This window comes from Drosophila montana, unplaced genomic scaffold, assembly GCF_035044405.1.
Source record: "Drosophila montana isolate Dmon_TW-CO22-7 unplaced genomic scaffold, ASM3504440v1 contig_3733_1, whole genome shotgun sequence".
Lineage (NCBI taxonomy): Eukaryota > Metazoa > Arthropoda > Insecta > Diptera > Drosophilidae > Drosophila > Drosophila montana.
In genome coordinates this window covers 7,536,678-7,553,135 of record NW_026998620.1, presented here as the reverse complement: position 1 = coordinate 7,553,135, position 16,458 = coordinate 7,536,678, and the positions used below count along the sequence as shown (strand labels likewise).

Here is a 16,458-nt window from a genome sequence, read left to right as displayed (position 1 = left end):
TTCGTTAATTTTACTTGTTGTGGTTTATGGTTGCGTTTGTTGTTGTTGTTGATACTGTATATATATAAATATTTTGTATATGTATATGTTTGTAGACGTATATAAATGTCTTAGCACATTCATTAGTTGCACAACATTAATACTTTTTTTTCGCTATTTTCCTTTCGTTTTTTCTATTGAATCTTTATTACTTTTCTATATCTTAATGCCTTAAGTTTTTGTTTTGTCATAATATTATTCAGTTTCCAACTCTGGGTTAGCTTCTATATGGAAACTACATATTTAACTCTTTACTGATATGTTGTGCAAACATTAACAAACAATCCAATAATATTTGTATATATTTTTTTTGTATACTTTTATATATATTTTTTTTTGTTTTTTTTTTTGTAATATAAAGTTTGCTTTTCATAAATGTTCTGTTTTTTCTTATAGCCAAATTTTTTAAACTTTTTTTATTGGTTTGGTCAACAATGCTTTAAATTTTTATCTGTCTAAGTTACCGTTTACTTAACGAAAATCTTCATTTTTATTTCTTATTTTGTCACTTTTTTTTTCATAAACAAAATAACAACACAAAAATGCAGTTAACGCATCAGCTTCAATTTGTCAGAATCGAGCGCTCTGCCTTCCTCCGGTTTAAAATCACGTCTACGTCTAAATCGTTTCTTGTCATGTTCAAACATGCAATGCCTCTCATAGTCCAACTACTCGTTAGTTCTAGTGCTAAAAACATCTTAGTGTACATTACAACTCGCTTGTTTCTTAAGCTATGTCTGTATCGTGGTTCGATTAGGTTACGGTTAAGGTTACGGTTACGGTTACGGTTACGATTACGATTACGTTTACGGGTACGGTAACGGTTAAGGTTAAGGTTAAGGTAAAGGTTATACTTTTCGATCCTGCGTATGTGAGCTCGGTTAGCTATAGACATGCATACACAACATTCAATTATGTATTTTGAACTATAGTACTACTACTTGCCTCCCCCTCGCCTCCGCTAACTGTCATTGCACTTCCCGGCTGTATGAAAAAATGCAAACCAACTTTTGCCAGTGTGTACACAAAATATTGTAAACAATGCGCACACACTCTCACCATTTGGATAAAAAAACTAAAGATAAGCCGAAACGATATAGATAATGCGCGCCATATGCAAATCGAAACCCCGCTTTCCCCCAGCTGCCCCTTTAAACAGCAAAATTCAACTGCAATAATTTTTAGTTGATCTATTACATGTTATATGTATGTTGTTTTTTTGTTATCATTTTAATTGGTTTTTATTTTGAACATTTATTTGTAATTTATCATCCAAGACATACTCGCACACTTATGCATAGATATATGTATGTGGAGGTCACACTCGAGAATATCTTTTGCCGTGCGTTCTCGTACCTAGTTTACTGTACTCGTCTGTATGTATATATGTATATGTATAAGTATACTAAATTACTATGCTAAATGTGTATGTATGTATACCTTTAAATATGTGTATGTAAACAGTAATATCTCTAGCTGTATGCATGTGTGTATCTTTGTATGTGTGTGTTAAAACTAACTCTTGTTTGACATTCAGTGAACTACGATTTCTATATGCCTTTCATACAAACGTACACTCAGATGGGGGCTGCCAGTTGGAGGCGTGGTGACGATGCATCAGGTTCCACTGTAAGTGTACCCTCTTTGTACCCTCTGATGAGTCAGCTAGTTCTTATACGACAAGTTCTACATCTAATATATGGGGAGCATCTCAACTATCAAGTAATGTGTGTGTGTGTGCGCGTGTGTGTTCCTATGCTGACTAACTAGTTCACCACGTGTCTGTCTGGATGTTTTGTATGGTTCGCGCTAATTGCTGTTTTGTTATTTCTGTTGTAATTGTTGGGCATTGTCGGACATGCATAAAGTTAAATAGGATCTTCGGAATTTGCATTATTGTATTTTTGGTTTGTTTTGCTGAAGCGAATTGGTTATGCGCTCATTTAATTTCTATGTATACATATTTTATTATAGTTTTGCATTTATTATGGCTAATATCAATTAATATCATTCGATGGCATATTTTGATTGTATTCATTATATGTACGACTATGTAGGTATGCATGTACTTGTGTGGCGTTTCCTCTAGTGTTAGCTAATCTCTCTCCCATACATTTCACAGACCATTTACACTCGCAATTTGCTATTCCCTACCAATTTTTATGGCTATCAAATTTGTGAACTCGATATGAAAAAAATCATTCCCAGTCTAAGGCCGATGAATAAATAAATGAGAATCGAATACGAGTTGGACCAAGACTGAGCTTTACAAAATACAAATAAGAGTATGTTTGTAGGTAGAGTATATGAAATATAGCAAATTACAAGTTCTACAGACTTGTGAAATACATGGGTTTCATCTGTATCTATGTATGTTTACATAATTTGTATCTGGTTTTTGTTTGTTCTAACACAATAAATTTGCAGCTAACCATTCATCTTCTGGCAACTGAAATAAAAACATAAACATTTTATACGTTTATTTAGTATAAACAGTTGATATTAAAATGCAAAAGCAAGTCAAAATATTTATGTGGAAGTTTTGTAATGTTGCTTTGTACATGTCTTTTTAAAGAATTTTTTCAAATCGCGTGAACTTATAAAATTATAAACCAAATGAAATTATTGCAAACTGAGTACAATATAAAGGAAAATGAAAGTGTTTATCTTGCTGCTATTAATTACAAAGCTGGTGTGACAGATAAAACGTAAGCTTGACGCCATATATAACGAGGTTTCGCAGACTTCGATCGAGTTTATGTTTGAGTTTAGCTTGTGGCTGGATTGCATTGGACTTTGTTGCGCTTATCAACGTATAATAAATATTTACGAGTATATCATAAGTTCTTTCAGATACTATTAACTGCGAGTGCTTGTGGTTGTATTTATGTGTTCTGGGACTGTCTGCGAATGAGTGTGTGTGTATGTATCTGTATGTAGGAACATGTCTTTCAATTACTGAGCAATCACAAAATAAAGTACTATTTAGTTATATGAGCTTTAGTGCGTTAGTATGTTGCAAAGGTCTAACAATTCTTTGTAACATTAAGTTGCAGACTATAGGAAAATGATAGCAGGAAATGTCGAGTTCACCAATTGTCTGGCTTGTCTTGGCTAGGCCTGGCAATTGTCTATGTATATGTGAGCGCTCACATGACAACGTGGCGACGTTCTCGTCTAGATCTACGATAGTAACAGGCACTAGTGCTATGTGTATTATCATTGTGATATTAAATAGTGTATGCATTTGAGTGTGTGGTAAATGCTGCTAAGCGACTATCAGAAGCTGAGCACAAAAGTAGGCAATCCTAAATAATGCGGTTACGCATACATGTACGTATATGTGTTTGTATGCGTGTAGCTGTGTGTGGGTGTGGGTGTGGGTCGGGGCTGTGCCAAGGGGCTCCTGGGTACGTCTGCGTCTGGCTTGTCTGCACGCATGTCACAGCACATACAGACATTAAAATTTATATAAATAAATGTAGGTGTACGTGTGTGTGCGCGTAATTAATTTTAACGCATTTTTAATTATGTTTACTTTCATTTAATTCCGCGCTGGCGCATGTGACTATTTGTGTGTATATGTGTATGTGATCGCAATTTGTATGAGTGAGGCTGCTTTGCACAATACACACAGAAAACAGCATACTTAATTTATGGCTTCTCTTTTTTTTTTTTACTTTTTTATCAAATTGCTTTTTACTTATTAAAGCAATTTATTTCTGTTGTAATAATCATAATTTTTTCTTCAATTAATTATAAATCTTTCTATTCATAGCATGCTTAACACATTTATATAAAGCATAAATTTATTTATGTGTGTCGGTTTGTGTTTGCGACCTGTCTGTGTGCTATAGGCAATTAGTTGTTTTCATTTAGGATTTTTTTTTGGTATTTTTTTTAATATTTTTTTTTTTTACTTAAGGCTTATACAAGGGCCGCTTACAAGTGTTTATGAACCAAATACTTCATAAACAATTGCAAATGGATGTGTGTGCATTAGCATATTTTGTTGTGGTTCTACTTTGGTTTTCGGTTTTTGGCTTTTGGCTTTTGGTATTTGGGTGCAGCACTCAACATTCGATGGACGCCAAATTGACGTCAATTGTTAATTTCTCGGCGCTTCGCATTTATTTACAGCTGATTTTTGGTTTTGTTTCTGTTCAGAACTTCTGCTGTACTTAAAAAATTTGGATAGATTTTTTTTCTTTTTTTTCTGTTGTTTACTGTGCCTGCAAAAGTAAAGGATAAACCTTAAAAAATAATATGCGTGTTAGTAAAAATTGGAAAAAAATAGTAGACGGAATAAAATTATTTATAATGCAGAGAAAACTTTATGCAGCTTTGTGTATCTTTTATTATGATTGTTGCATTAAATACCTTTTATCTAGCAGTAAAATAAATTTGATTTGTTGTATAATCTACGTGAGTATTAAGCGAACGCATGAGATTAACAAATAAAAAATAACAATTAAATAATGCTTACAATACTTTCAAAATATGTTGATATTCAAAGCACATGCTTTTAAGCAGGGATTATGTATATAAAATCGAACAAATGCGGCGAGAATATTTATTAGAGGGTTTTTTATTTTTAATTATTATTGTAAACGGTGGGCAATGAAAAAAACATTGAAAAGTATTTTAAAATTTTATGGTTTTAAGGGCGAATTTCGTTTGTTTGTCGTTGTTGTCGCTTTGGGTTTGAAAATGCAGTGGCAAGAACTTTTCTTTTAATACAATTATTTTGTTAAAAAGAATTTTATGTTTATTATATATTTATTTTACATTAGCCAGTGCAAAAAATGTGTATGTATATGCGCTCAGAATAAGTTTTTGATTTAATAATTATGAATATACTTGAAACAAATATATTTTTTACTAATATTTAACCGCAAATTTTTTTCTCGAATATTAAAGTCGCTTCCTGTTTGTTTTTTAAAATGCCAATATTTGCAATATTTTAAAATAAATACTACAACATGCTTTAGCTGAAAATCGCAAAACAGGCAACAATAAAAAAACAAAAATCGAAAATATTGCTTATAAATAATATGTCTCATATTTAACTAAGGTAACAAACAAATAAATAAGCGAAATAGCAAACAACCGGATCGAACGAATCAAATTGAGAACGTATTCAAAGCATTCACCGAACATACTAGAATCGACGAGAAATTGAATATATATATTTACAATTGCGAGTTGGTTTTGCATGTATGTGTGAGAAGTGGTGCGTGTGTGTGTGAGTGTTTATGCGTTTATGTATTGGTTTTAAGTTAGCACCTACCTGTGGGCTCACTTGGAACTGCTGTATCGGATAAGCAACTACGCCGGCGGCCTGTGGTATACCAGTGCCTGCAACACCCGTTGCCAACTGCTGGGCCGGCGAGATCTGGGCCTGGGTGACGCCTTGCCAAGTGGCTGGTATCTGCACACCCATTCTGCAATTGGAATGAAAACGAGAACATGCGCACGAGTGTAAGCCAAAGGTTGATGATGGCTCCAGAGCCCATATGTCGAGATCTGCCTGCGCGTCGTTTCCCTGACGCCTGTCGTATGCGACAATTACCACGAACGAGACAGGGGACTACGGCTACATGGCAGTTGCACTTACAAATCCAACAACTCCGGCTAGCACACTGCTAACAGTGGAGCATGTGGAATTGCATGCCGTACTCCAGGTACACATATACGCCGCAGTCGCAAATGAAAACTTTAGCAATTAGCAAATGAATTCACTCATCCGTCATGCTGTCGCTGCCCATCCCCGGCGGCGGTTCAATCATTTTGTGTAAAGAACCATTGAGTTGTGCTGAGGGCAGGGCAGGGCAGAGCAGGGCATGGGAAACGCAACGCAGGCGCATCAGCTAATGAAATAATTATGCATAAATCGATGGCAACGGCATCGAGTTTACCTACCCCATGTAGCCCTGCTGATAGCCTCCGTACTGGCTGAAATGGTAGCCTTGGATGCCCTGCAGGAACTGATTCTGTACAGCCGCAGCGCTGGCGGCCGCTGCAGCAGGTGTTACAGCGGCTGCGGTGGCCGACGAGGCCGGATAGGTGGGCGTCGGCGAATACCAGCACCCAGTGGCGGCCAACTGCTGCCCATAGGCGGCAGCGGCGGCAGCAGCAGCGTTCACGCCATACGGAAAGCCAGCGGCAGCGGCGCTGTTCAAAGCCTGGCTGGCCATAGTCTGGGAATTGTTCGGGTCGCCGCTCTCCTTGCCCCAGGAGCACTTAACAGGCTGTGCATTGATTTCGGTGTTGTGCACACCGACGATGGCATGGGTGGCGGCCTCCTTGGTGGAGAAGCTGCAAGCAAAAGATGTTGCATGTGGCAGATGAGCATCTGGGTACCTGTGGCATGTGCCTGCTCTCAACTCACCGCACAAATGCGTAGCCCTTGTCCTTGAAGACGCGTATTTCCTGTATCGCGCCGTAGGGCGCAAATGTTTTCTGTAGCACCTCCTCGCTGAGTGCGGTGAGGGCGCTGTTAACGCCGCCCACATAAACGGTGCAATTGGAGGGACTGCTCTGGTTGTAGACCTCATCGAAAGTCAACGGCTTGATGTTCTCTAAAGGATGAAATATGAGAACAGAAATTGGCAACGATTTCCATTAGTGCGAATTCATTTCGATATTTCGCAAATGTTGCCCTCAAGCCACAATTAATGACTGCAGTTTTTATGCCTCTGCCGTGCAGACATCCTTTTTTTTATATTTTATGTCTCTTGTTCTTTCTGTTTTTGCCATTGTTGTTTTTATTTTTTTTTTTCAGCGAACTGCATGATTAATATGCAAATTAATTAAGGGTTTTGCCCGCAGCAACAACGACTACAACGTCGGTTGCCTACGGTTTTGGTAATTAAAATAACCGCATACACTTAGTCAAAATGTTTCAGTGTGTGTGTGTGCGTGTGTGTATGTGTTAAGGGTGTATATGTACTGCTGTGCGACAGCATTTACCGTTACTTCAATTGTTGTTGCTGCACTTTTTAAAGTTGTTGCTCTTGTTATTGCATTTTTTATTATACGTATTTGGTGTACACACATTTTACATATTTTACGTATTTTTCGTATTTTTTCGTATTTTTTCGTATTTTTCCATATTCAACTGAGAGCTGGGAGCCAGTAATTGGGAGTTGGCAACCCAAATTGTTGGCCATATTGTGGCTTTCTGTGTTGTTGTGGTTCTTGTTGCCATTATTGCCTTTAGTTCTGTTGGTGGCACTGCTATACGGCATTTGTGCACGTACTTATTTCTATGCAAAAGTTACACTAATTACTTCCTTTGAGGTTAAAACAAAATTTGCACTTTTAAAAATAATGTCAGGTTTGCGTGTTTATGTCTTTGTTTAGTTTTCAACAATTTGCTGGCGTTGTGAATCAGACTTTGGCGAAGATCTGAGTTTGTTACATTGGGTCGAACTTTAAAGGAACGTGAAAATTCGTATTAATACCGATTCAATACTCGGTAAATTAAATTAAGTCAATTTGTACAACATTTCAATTTAAGAAAATTAAATCTAAATATAATAATAAATAAAACTTGAGCAAATATTTAAAAATTCAAAAGATTAACTTCATTAAACTATAACTCAAGTCATCACACATACTTATATATATCAACCGTACGCTAATCTCTTCTCAAAATGCAAGAATCTCTTTAGCACTTTATAACTTAAAATCAGTTAGAACCAACAGTTCAGTAATAACAAATAATTTTAATGAAAAGCGTAGCGCACCTGCGCCAATCGTATTAGCCTAACCGCTGTAATGCAACGAATTTACCCCGCCATTAAAATGCCATTACATACCCCTAGCCAGCTATACCTGTCTCTCTCGCTCTCTCCATTCTCTCTTCTCTTCCACTCAATATATCGCTCTCACTGACTGCCTGTTTCCTTCTTGCTGCTTTGCAGCGGGCCCAACCACACAAAAAAATATGGCTCAATAGCATGCAACAGGACAATTCCTGCGCTTACACACAACACACACTCACACGCACCAGCTTACCAACACTCACACACACGCACCAGCTTAACAGCAGCAGCAACAACAACATGCAAAGACCCTGCCGAGGGTGCAACGTAGAAACTAACCAGCTTACAAATATTTTTGAAAGCTTTTGCCACAAATGAATACGACTTGCCGGCTACACACTCCAACACACACACACACACACCTGCATGCATGCATGTGTATATGGATGCCCTCACGTACTCTCAGCGCGTGAGGGGCTCATGCAAGCGGCATTGCATACTTTTGAGCGCAATGTTTCACTAATTTGCACTTTGCTTTGTGCCTCTGCCATCGTTTCATTTCTTTGCCTCTATTTTTCTTTACGCTTTTAAATACGTGTAATTAAATTTGGATATGTAGGGGTGCGACACACACACATACACACACGTACGTGCTTAGCCTTGAGGCGATTTGCAGTTGCCGTTGTTCTTGTACCTTTTGGGCGGGTCAACGTTGTCCCTTGCCACATTTCATTTCATGTCTGAACCAAATTAAAGTGCTTGGCGGCGTAGTTGCCCGTAGCTTTCACTGCAAGTGTGGACATAATTATCACGTTAAAACTAAGCCCCTGGCCCGCGGGCAGGCTACATGAATAACAACAAAGCCAAACGACTGTCTGACTGTCTGTCCGTATAGCTCTCTCTCTCTCTCACTTTTTTTCTCTCTTGCTCTCTCTATTTCTTTTATATTGCTGCAATTTTAATGAGCAATTAGTGTCATGTACAACTTAATGATAAATTAATCACACAATCATTAACGTAAATAATTCAAACTTATATGCATACGTCACACCCAAAAACAAAAACAATAAGCACAAAAACCTGGCGGCAAGACAATTGTGAATTAGTCCCACATATTTTCAACTAATTAATATGCATTAGGTGGGCGTGACCATGTAAGTTTAATTTTCGTGCCTGAGAAACAGATAGATAGATGGAGAGAGAGAGATAGAGAGAGAGAGAGGGAAAGAGAGAGAGAGAGCTATGTTTCAAGTATTGTATATTTTTTCGTCAATAGTAGAGAATTTAGATGAAATATACTTAGAAAATTCTATTTTAAAGTTCACTTTTCTTTTCTGAAAAATATAAAACGTTGTTAAATGATTTTTGGGAAACGAACTATTTGAATTCCTACTATGTACCAAATGAATGCAGATCTCTTTAATATCTGTACGTTAAGTACTGTCATATAATGCTTCCAGTCTGATGCTATAAGACATTAAAATCCAGTTTTTTTTTTATCAAAATGCTTTCATAAATATCAACTTTCACGAGTAGGTCATAAGTTAGGCGCAATGCTGTTCGCTGAATTTATTTACAGCATATGACTAGGAATCGGCCACATAATTTACCTTGGGCTAGAACTTTTCCTGTATACGATTACAAAAGCAGTAACCAGCACTTGGGCAGCGCATTGAGGCATTTCAACTTTTACTTAATTGTGCGCAACTCTGCATAAAATGTTGATTTATTGCAGCAACTACAACTGCCAGGTAAATGGGCGGCCCACGCACACAGTCAAATAATTTGCCTCAAGTTTGTGTCGCTCCCCAACTCACTCGCCATCTCTCTCTCCCTCCCTGTCTCTCTCAGTCCACGAGCACTCAGCAGTCGACAGTTTGCCATTGCAAAACAGTCAAAAGTCAAATAGTTTTGGCACAGAAATTTGTCATACAACATCGTCGTCGACGTTGTTGTCGTCGTCGTCGTCGTCGTCGTCGTCGTGAGCTTTGTTTTACCGGCATATTGTTTCAGGTTAATTAAGTTATTACCATAATGAGCTTGTAAGTATTTTGGCCTTTATTTATGGCATGCATTGAAATGAAGTCGCAGACGGGGCCTTAACCGGTTAACAAAAGCCAAAGTTTGGCAAAAACTTTTGCCACGAGCTGTTGTCGACAATAAAAAATGGCAAATGCGTTTGTTATAAGCCATGAACTCAAAAAATATAAAAAAAGGAAGCGGAATATTACAAAGCGACGCCGAAATTGTCACAACTGTAAAATGCGCAATTGCGTCGGCTCGTAAATCTTAGCTACAAAAGGAGGCGACACACAAAGAAACACACACGCACACACTCGCAGGCAAGTGGCTTACTAAACGCCGCAACTGCGGACTGATTGCCACGGCCATAAAATGTGCAGCCTGCTTAAAACATAAAAATGCCAGAACAAGACTGGCCAAAAGCATCCGCACAGCAGCAGCAGCAGCAAAGTGGCAGCGTAAAACATCAAGTAATGCCAAATCCCAAATGCGAAATGCGAAATGAGTTGAGTGCTACAAATCGTAAGAGTTGCCTGCCAGCAGGCACCCCAAGCAACTAGACAAGGCCATAAAGTCCCCAACCTACTCCAACACACACACACACATATCAAACATTTATGCACACAAGCACAGGCAAACATGTGTGTGAGCCCCATGGAAAACCCTTTATAGAGCGTCGACTAAACGACAGATCGTAATTGTGTAAAATCTTTGTCGGCGTCTTCGATTTTGGGTCCTGGTTGCTGAGTCAGCTACTCAACCAAGGAAAATATCCAAATTATTTCGCTGCCAAATTGCTAATAATAACTTGTATTACAGCAACAACTACCACAGCTTCGGCCCGCACAATTCCCGCTCGGCCGGAGCACAGACAAAGCCGTGACAAAGGCAAATAAACAATGAGACCAATAAAAATCCGCTTAGGCTTTCATAGGCGTTTTTTATGACAACAATATAAATGCAAAAGCAAAAATTCATGCTCATAGTTGTTGTTGCCCCAAAAATGGGAACCCTTCAACATGTCAGACCCTCCATCGCACGATAAATTCCACCTTGACGCTGTGTGTGTGTGTGTGTGTGCTTGTCTCTGGCTGTGTGTGTGTGCCAAATGTTTGTTCTATAACCATGAAATTTTTGCTATCCTGTTTCTCAGTATGTGTGTGCCTGTGTTTGTATGCCCTTTATGATAATAGTTTCGTGTTGGCAAAATTTATTTATCTGATTTGCGCCCTCTCTTACTTTCTCTTTAATTTTGTGTCTGTGTGTTTGTGTGTGTGTGCACGTCAAACAAATAAAAATTATGTTAAAACATGCAAATACGCATTAACTTTTGATTTATGAGAGAAAAAGACGAACTGAAACGAACCGCCCTCCGTCGCGATTGTTCGCTAACTGTTAATAATGATTACGCTAGTTATAGTTAGTTTTCTGGGTACAGAAAGCTGAGGGCGTTTGGGGGCGTGCCCAGATGAAAATTGATTCGCCGTGCCTAATAGAATATGTCGCATTACTTTTATTTTTGGGACCTTTCGCCGTCGACTAATTGAAAAAGTTTAAACCGAATTTTTGGGCCGCGGCCCATTACGGAAATTAAGCGCGTGCGGTTTTTCAGCCAGCAAAAAATATTAAGAAAACATAATCTGGTAGAAAATTTGCTGCGACACGTTTATAAATAGCAGACGGGTCGACGGGTCGGCGGGTTGGTGGCTCGATGGGTCGGTTTCTCGCCGGCTTACTTTTCTTCTTTACCTTTGGCCCGTATCGTGCCACTGATACCTTTGGCATTCATTGCCATAATTTCCTGTAATAAGAGCGGTGCGTCGACTCCTGGCAACAACGGCAAAAACAACAACAGCAACAACAATGGCTACAAGAGCAAAGGCACCTGGCTCGCTGACCCGCCTGCTTGGCTGCTTGGCGGGGTCGCCGGCGTACGCATACTCGTACGCATGGCCGGAAGCTTGGGGCCAGGCCAGGTGACAGTCATGATTTCCTTACCTTTACTCGCCGGCGGTTTCCGTGTGGCCCAATTCGTGCGAATTGAGCGCGAGCCAAGCCACTGCCCGTTCATGGCCGTAATGGCGCTCTCAGCTTCCTGTGGCGCGATGCAAAAGAATGAGAACAAGAGAATAAGCCCGTTATAGATAATAAGTAATAAAGCATGAGCATGCATTTAAATAAGGTCGCAGCGCCTACCGATTTCTTAATGAAGGACACAAATCCATAGCCCTTCGATTTCAATGTTTGTGGATCGCGCACCACACGGCAATCGCTGCAACGAGAAAAGTGAGAGAGAATTCAAATTAATATTCAGCATAAGCTTCTTTAAGGAACTTAAAAATCTTTAACAGCAGGATTTCAGCACCGATTACAATTATCTAGGAATGTTTTTGCTTCGTTCTCCCAGGCAATTGGGGCCGACATTGTATTTCGGATATTTAATAATCAAACTAAAAACACTTTCTAGACATGATTATGATAGGTTATTTAATCTGTATAACTTTCGAGCAATTGAAAACCAGTTGGGCTAAAATATGACCACTTAAAATATTTATATTTATCTTTGTTTTATTAAAACTGTTTCATCTCAACACTTTAGTAGCGATTTAGTTGATTGCCCGGCGACCGCGCTTCAAATTGATTTCCCACAGCAATTCAAAGGAGTCCACAAATTCTTGGGGCCATCCGCCATGGCGCTGCCAGGGCAACAGCTAAGCTTGGCTGCCAGCAAAGTTTGGCAATTACCCCTGATCTGGCAGTTTAGTTAACACTGTGCCAGGGACGTTGGCAATGGTGGCCGGCAACTTTTTTTATGATTATTATAAGTAAACTGGCGGCAGAGCTGTCGAGCGGACTGGCAGACTGGCTTATTAAATATTCACACGCGCCGCGCATTTAACAAAACGGAACCAGAAACGCGCCAAGGCCCCCAAACACAAAGCCAAAACCAGGCAACAACAAAAATGTACTAAAACCTCAGGCAAACAAAAAAAAAAAAAAGAATACTAAAATAAAACCCAAAAACAAAAAAGAGGCAAACAACCACGCATAAAACTTTTGACAAAGAAGTCGTTGGCCCCGTTCTAAGAAAGTGGCGGCGGCTGATCCCAGTGCGACGCACGAATGAGTCCATATCCGATACGGAATATCTGTAGCCAAGTTCGTCGCGGCTGTTTGCATTAAGCGTTTTGACATGTTGGCTACCAGAACTCATCTCACGACAAATGCCAGCAGCGTATGAAAAGAAAGTTATTGAAGTCCCAGCTGCCAACTGGCGGGAACACAGACTCTTACGCACACTGGGACTCAGATTGTCGGGAAGTGATGTGAGGCTTGTGCTGTTTCCGGTTGCCTGAGCCGCTCCGGCTGCTGCTGCTGCTCCTGCATGTGCGGGCAATCATATCAGTAAATATGTTATCCAAGATATGTATCGCTAAGGTGCCAATCGATTGCTCAATAAGCCGCCAAATCAGCTGCTTAAACGCGTAGCCATCGATACGCCAACTCACTTGAGGTAATTTAACGATTTGAGAGGCACAGAGTAGTGCTTTATTAGAAGACATGCGCCGCTCATTAGCACGTTAAAGCGGTCTAAAGGCGACTGGCCAAAAGCCTCGCAGCCAAATCAAAGCCCTAATCATTTTAATGAGTTTTAAATTATTAACATTTGAAACTGCGCCCGATAACAAGGGTAGCGGGAATGCTGGGCTGCCGGGTGGCGGGTGTCGGCACATTGATGAAACAAACAAGCGCGTAATCCAAAAATCAAATACTTTGGCCAACATTTCATACCAGTCGCCGGCGGGCAGGACATGCCACAGAGCCTCTGTCAGCCATTTGGGCCAAAACTTTGCGCCCCAAACAGCAGTTAATTAAGTCAAGTTTTATGCTTTGTTGTTGTTGTCGTCGCTGTTGACCATCAGCTTTAGCCGCCTGAGTCTTTTCAAGCCGAAAAACAGCAACTTAAATATTTGACGTTGTTGTTTCTCGGAATTTTTGCAACAATTTAACTTAAGCGACACTTTTTGTTTACTTTAGACAGCAGCTGGCAGGCTCAGCACAGTGGCCGCTAAAAGAGTTCGCTTAAGTGATATTAACATAAATATACTTTTCGTGCAGTTATGCATTTTTTATGCGAGCCACCAAGCGGCTTACTGGGCCCAGCAACCACTTCACATGCGCCTGCCAATAAATGGCGCGAGCGTCGAATGCGCGTCCCCAAAAATTGGCGGAAAACCTGGCGAAAATGCGTAAGGGTAGGCAACCTCGAGAGCGGAAAGTGAGCTGTGAAAAGAAAAATTTGCATTTTAATACTTACGAGATTTCGCCGAAAGGTGTGAATGCTTCGCGCAACTGCTGAGTTTCAATTTCTGAACTTAAGTCGCCCACAAAGATATGGAATTGTTCTGCAAAAGATACAAAAATAAGAGATATTGTTGAAAATAAGTTTCAGTGTGTCAGTAGATGTTTATTTATATACGGATTAAGAATTCTCCTTTTTATACACTCTATTATTTTCGAATGTAGGCCACATATGATGGATAATGGACATTCCTACGTTCTCTAGCAAATGATTGCTTTGATTAAATGTGATTTTTTATACCTTTTTAGATATTTTATATTATTTTTTTATCATAACCGCCTGGGTGTCCTTAATAAAAGCAGCCGACACGATATAGTCTCTCAGTAAGTATTTTAGAATCTTTCGGATAGGTACACTATATCATATTATTGTAGTACGAATAATTCCTCCAAAATTAAAAACGGCTGTGAGAGTAATATCAACAGCATCTGTTTTATTATAAGAAGTAGTTAAATTGGACTAAAATAACTTGCTTAAGAAAATAAGCCATTAAATATTAAACAAGTCAAGGCCCAGCACGTACGAGTTTTACTATTCTCCGTACATATGTATATATCTGGCGGTCTGCCATAAGCCATATGTCTACAAGAGATTTCAAGTTTGGCACAACAATATTATCCATTTCTGTTTAAATTAATGATTACGCTTAACAAAAGCTAATGTTACCTAACAAAGTGGAAACTTGTTCGGCATTGCAAAAGTGTGCAGCAAAAATCTGGTTTTAGGCTCAAATTATATAAATATATTTAAATATTTATATTTTTATGTTCATTTATTTCATTTGAGAATGATTTGCATCTATAAATAACTTACGAACTTTTTCTTCACAAAGACAACGCGAAATTGTTCTTTGAAATTTGTATTTTTGTTGATTGAGCCCATATGAAACGAAAAAAAAAAGAATTTTGTATGCAAACACATGGACACGCCGCTCGATGCGTTACAATTCCCAACAAGTTAAAGCATGGAATTGACTCATGCTGTGCTTACAAATGGGATCCAGACGTTTCTTAATACTGGTTGCATAGTGTTCTCGTATTGATTTCTCAAAAGATCTCTAATTGGATTTGATGTTACCGTTTCCTTGACTCGTAAAGCGCAGTTGCTGTGGTCTGTGTGCTGCCATTATGACTAATTAAACTAATCTAATTGCAAGTAAACTCGGCATATGCATCCACCTTTCAAATCGTGTTGTATTAGGCCAAATGACAGGCTAGCATTATGTACACAGACGGGGGACATACTCCCTGCACATATATAACAGACATACACAAGCTATGTACACGAAATTCAGCGAGTGCACAAATTCAAAGGCTTTCGCTGTCATGCAGGCTGCACATACACAAATGCAACGAGCAAGATGCACAATGCACTACAAACAGACGCACACGCACACACACACTCACACAGAGACAGAACAGCTAAGCACATAAAGGCATACACAAGCACACACATACACTCAAAACGCAATCATTTATTATTATTTTTGTGTGCTTTGTCTCTTTGGCACAGAAAAAGTCGCAACGTTTCGGTCGCTGTCGCTGCTGCTGCTGTCGCCGTCGCAGTCGCAGTCGACGTGAGTGCTGCGGCTGCTGCTTGACAGAAGCAGAGGTGGCAGCAGGACGAGGTTGCCGTTGTCCTTCGTACGCTTTTGTGTCAGCTAAGCTCACAGCGCTAAGGCTGAGTAAAACCAACCAGCATACAAAAACAACAACAACAACGTTGGTAACGACGCGCATGGGGTGGCAATGGGTTAAGGGCCAGCGCAGTGAGTTTTTGGGGGTCGTCACACACACACACACACAGCGACAGAAGTCTTACCCTAAATAATTAGCACTATTCAACTGGGGCGACGACGACGGCGACGTTGGCGACGTTGATGGGCGCGGCTTTGACTGCCAGCTCGACTGCTGCATGTCCTGTGTCGTGCGTCCTGTGTCCTTGTCATCGTTGTCGCTGTCGTCGTCGTCATCGCCGTCGCCGACGTCGTCGTCTGCAGCACGTGCAGAAATTAACATTTCCGGTAATTTTGCGAAAATGAAAAGCAAAGCGAAAAATTAACGGCAGCAGAAACGTAATGCGGAAAGCTTTTGTGTTAAATAAATATTAAAAGCAATTCGCCAGGCCAAGCCACAGCCACACGACGATGATGACAGTGAGGGAGTGAGAGTGAGAGAGACAGAGAGAGAGAGAAAGAGAGAGAGAGAGAGAGACAGCAAGAATGTGAGTGAGCCGAAAAGGCTGTGAGGTTGGCTTTTAAAAACA

The 16,458-nt window shown here is 39.7% G+C and overlaps 1 protein-coding gene across 3 annotated transcripts in view; it reads right to left on the bottom strand.

Moving 5' to 3' along the window:
- Positions 1-385: 385 nt before the first annotated feature.
- Positions 386-16,458, bottom strand: part of LOC135436384 (uncharacterized) — a 39,756-nt gene continuing 23,683 nt past the window's right edge. The window contains exons 3-9 of one of the 3 annotated variants that reach the window (XM_064693966.1): positions 14,149-14,236; positions 12,027-12,102; positions 11,829-11,925; positions 6,431-6,620; positions 5,962-6,357; positions 5,330-5,483; positions 386-2,488 (exon numbers count right to left, since the gene is read on the bottom strand). In XM_064693966.1, coding sequence (XP_064550036.1) covers positions 2,447-2,488; positions 5,330-5,483; positions 5,962-6,357; positions 6,431-6,620; positions 11,829-11,925; positions 12,027-12,102; positions 14,149-14,236 — 1,043 coding nt within the window. In that variant the 3' untranslated portion in view covers positions 386-2,446. Of the gene's footprint in view, positions 2,489-3,687; positions 4,293-5,329; positions 5,484-5,961; positions 6,358-6,430; positions 6,621-11,828; positions 11,926-12,026; positions 12,103-14,148; positions 14,237-16,458 lie in introns of those variants that run through there. The other 2 variants (XM_064693968.1, XM_064693967.1) reach the window with 2 other exon arrangements.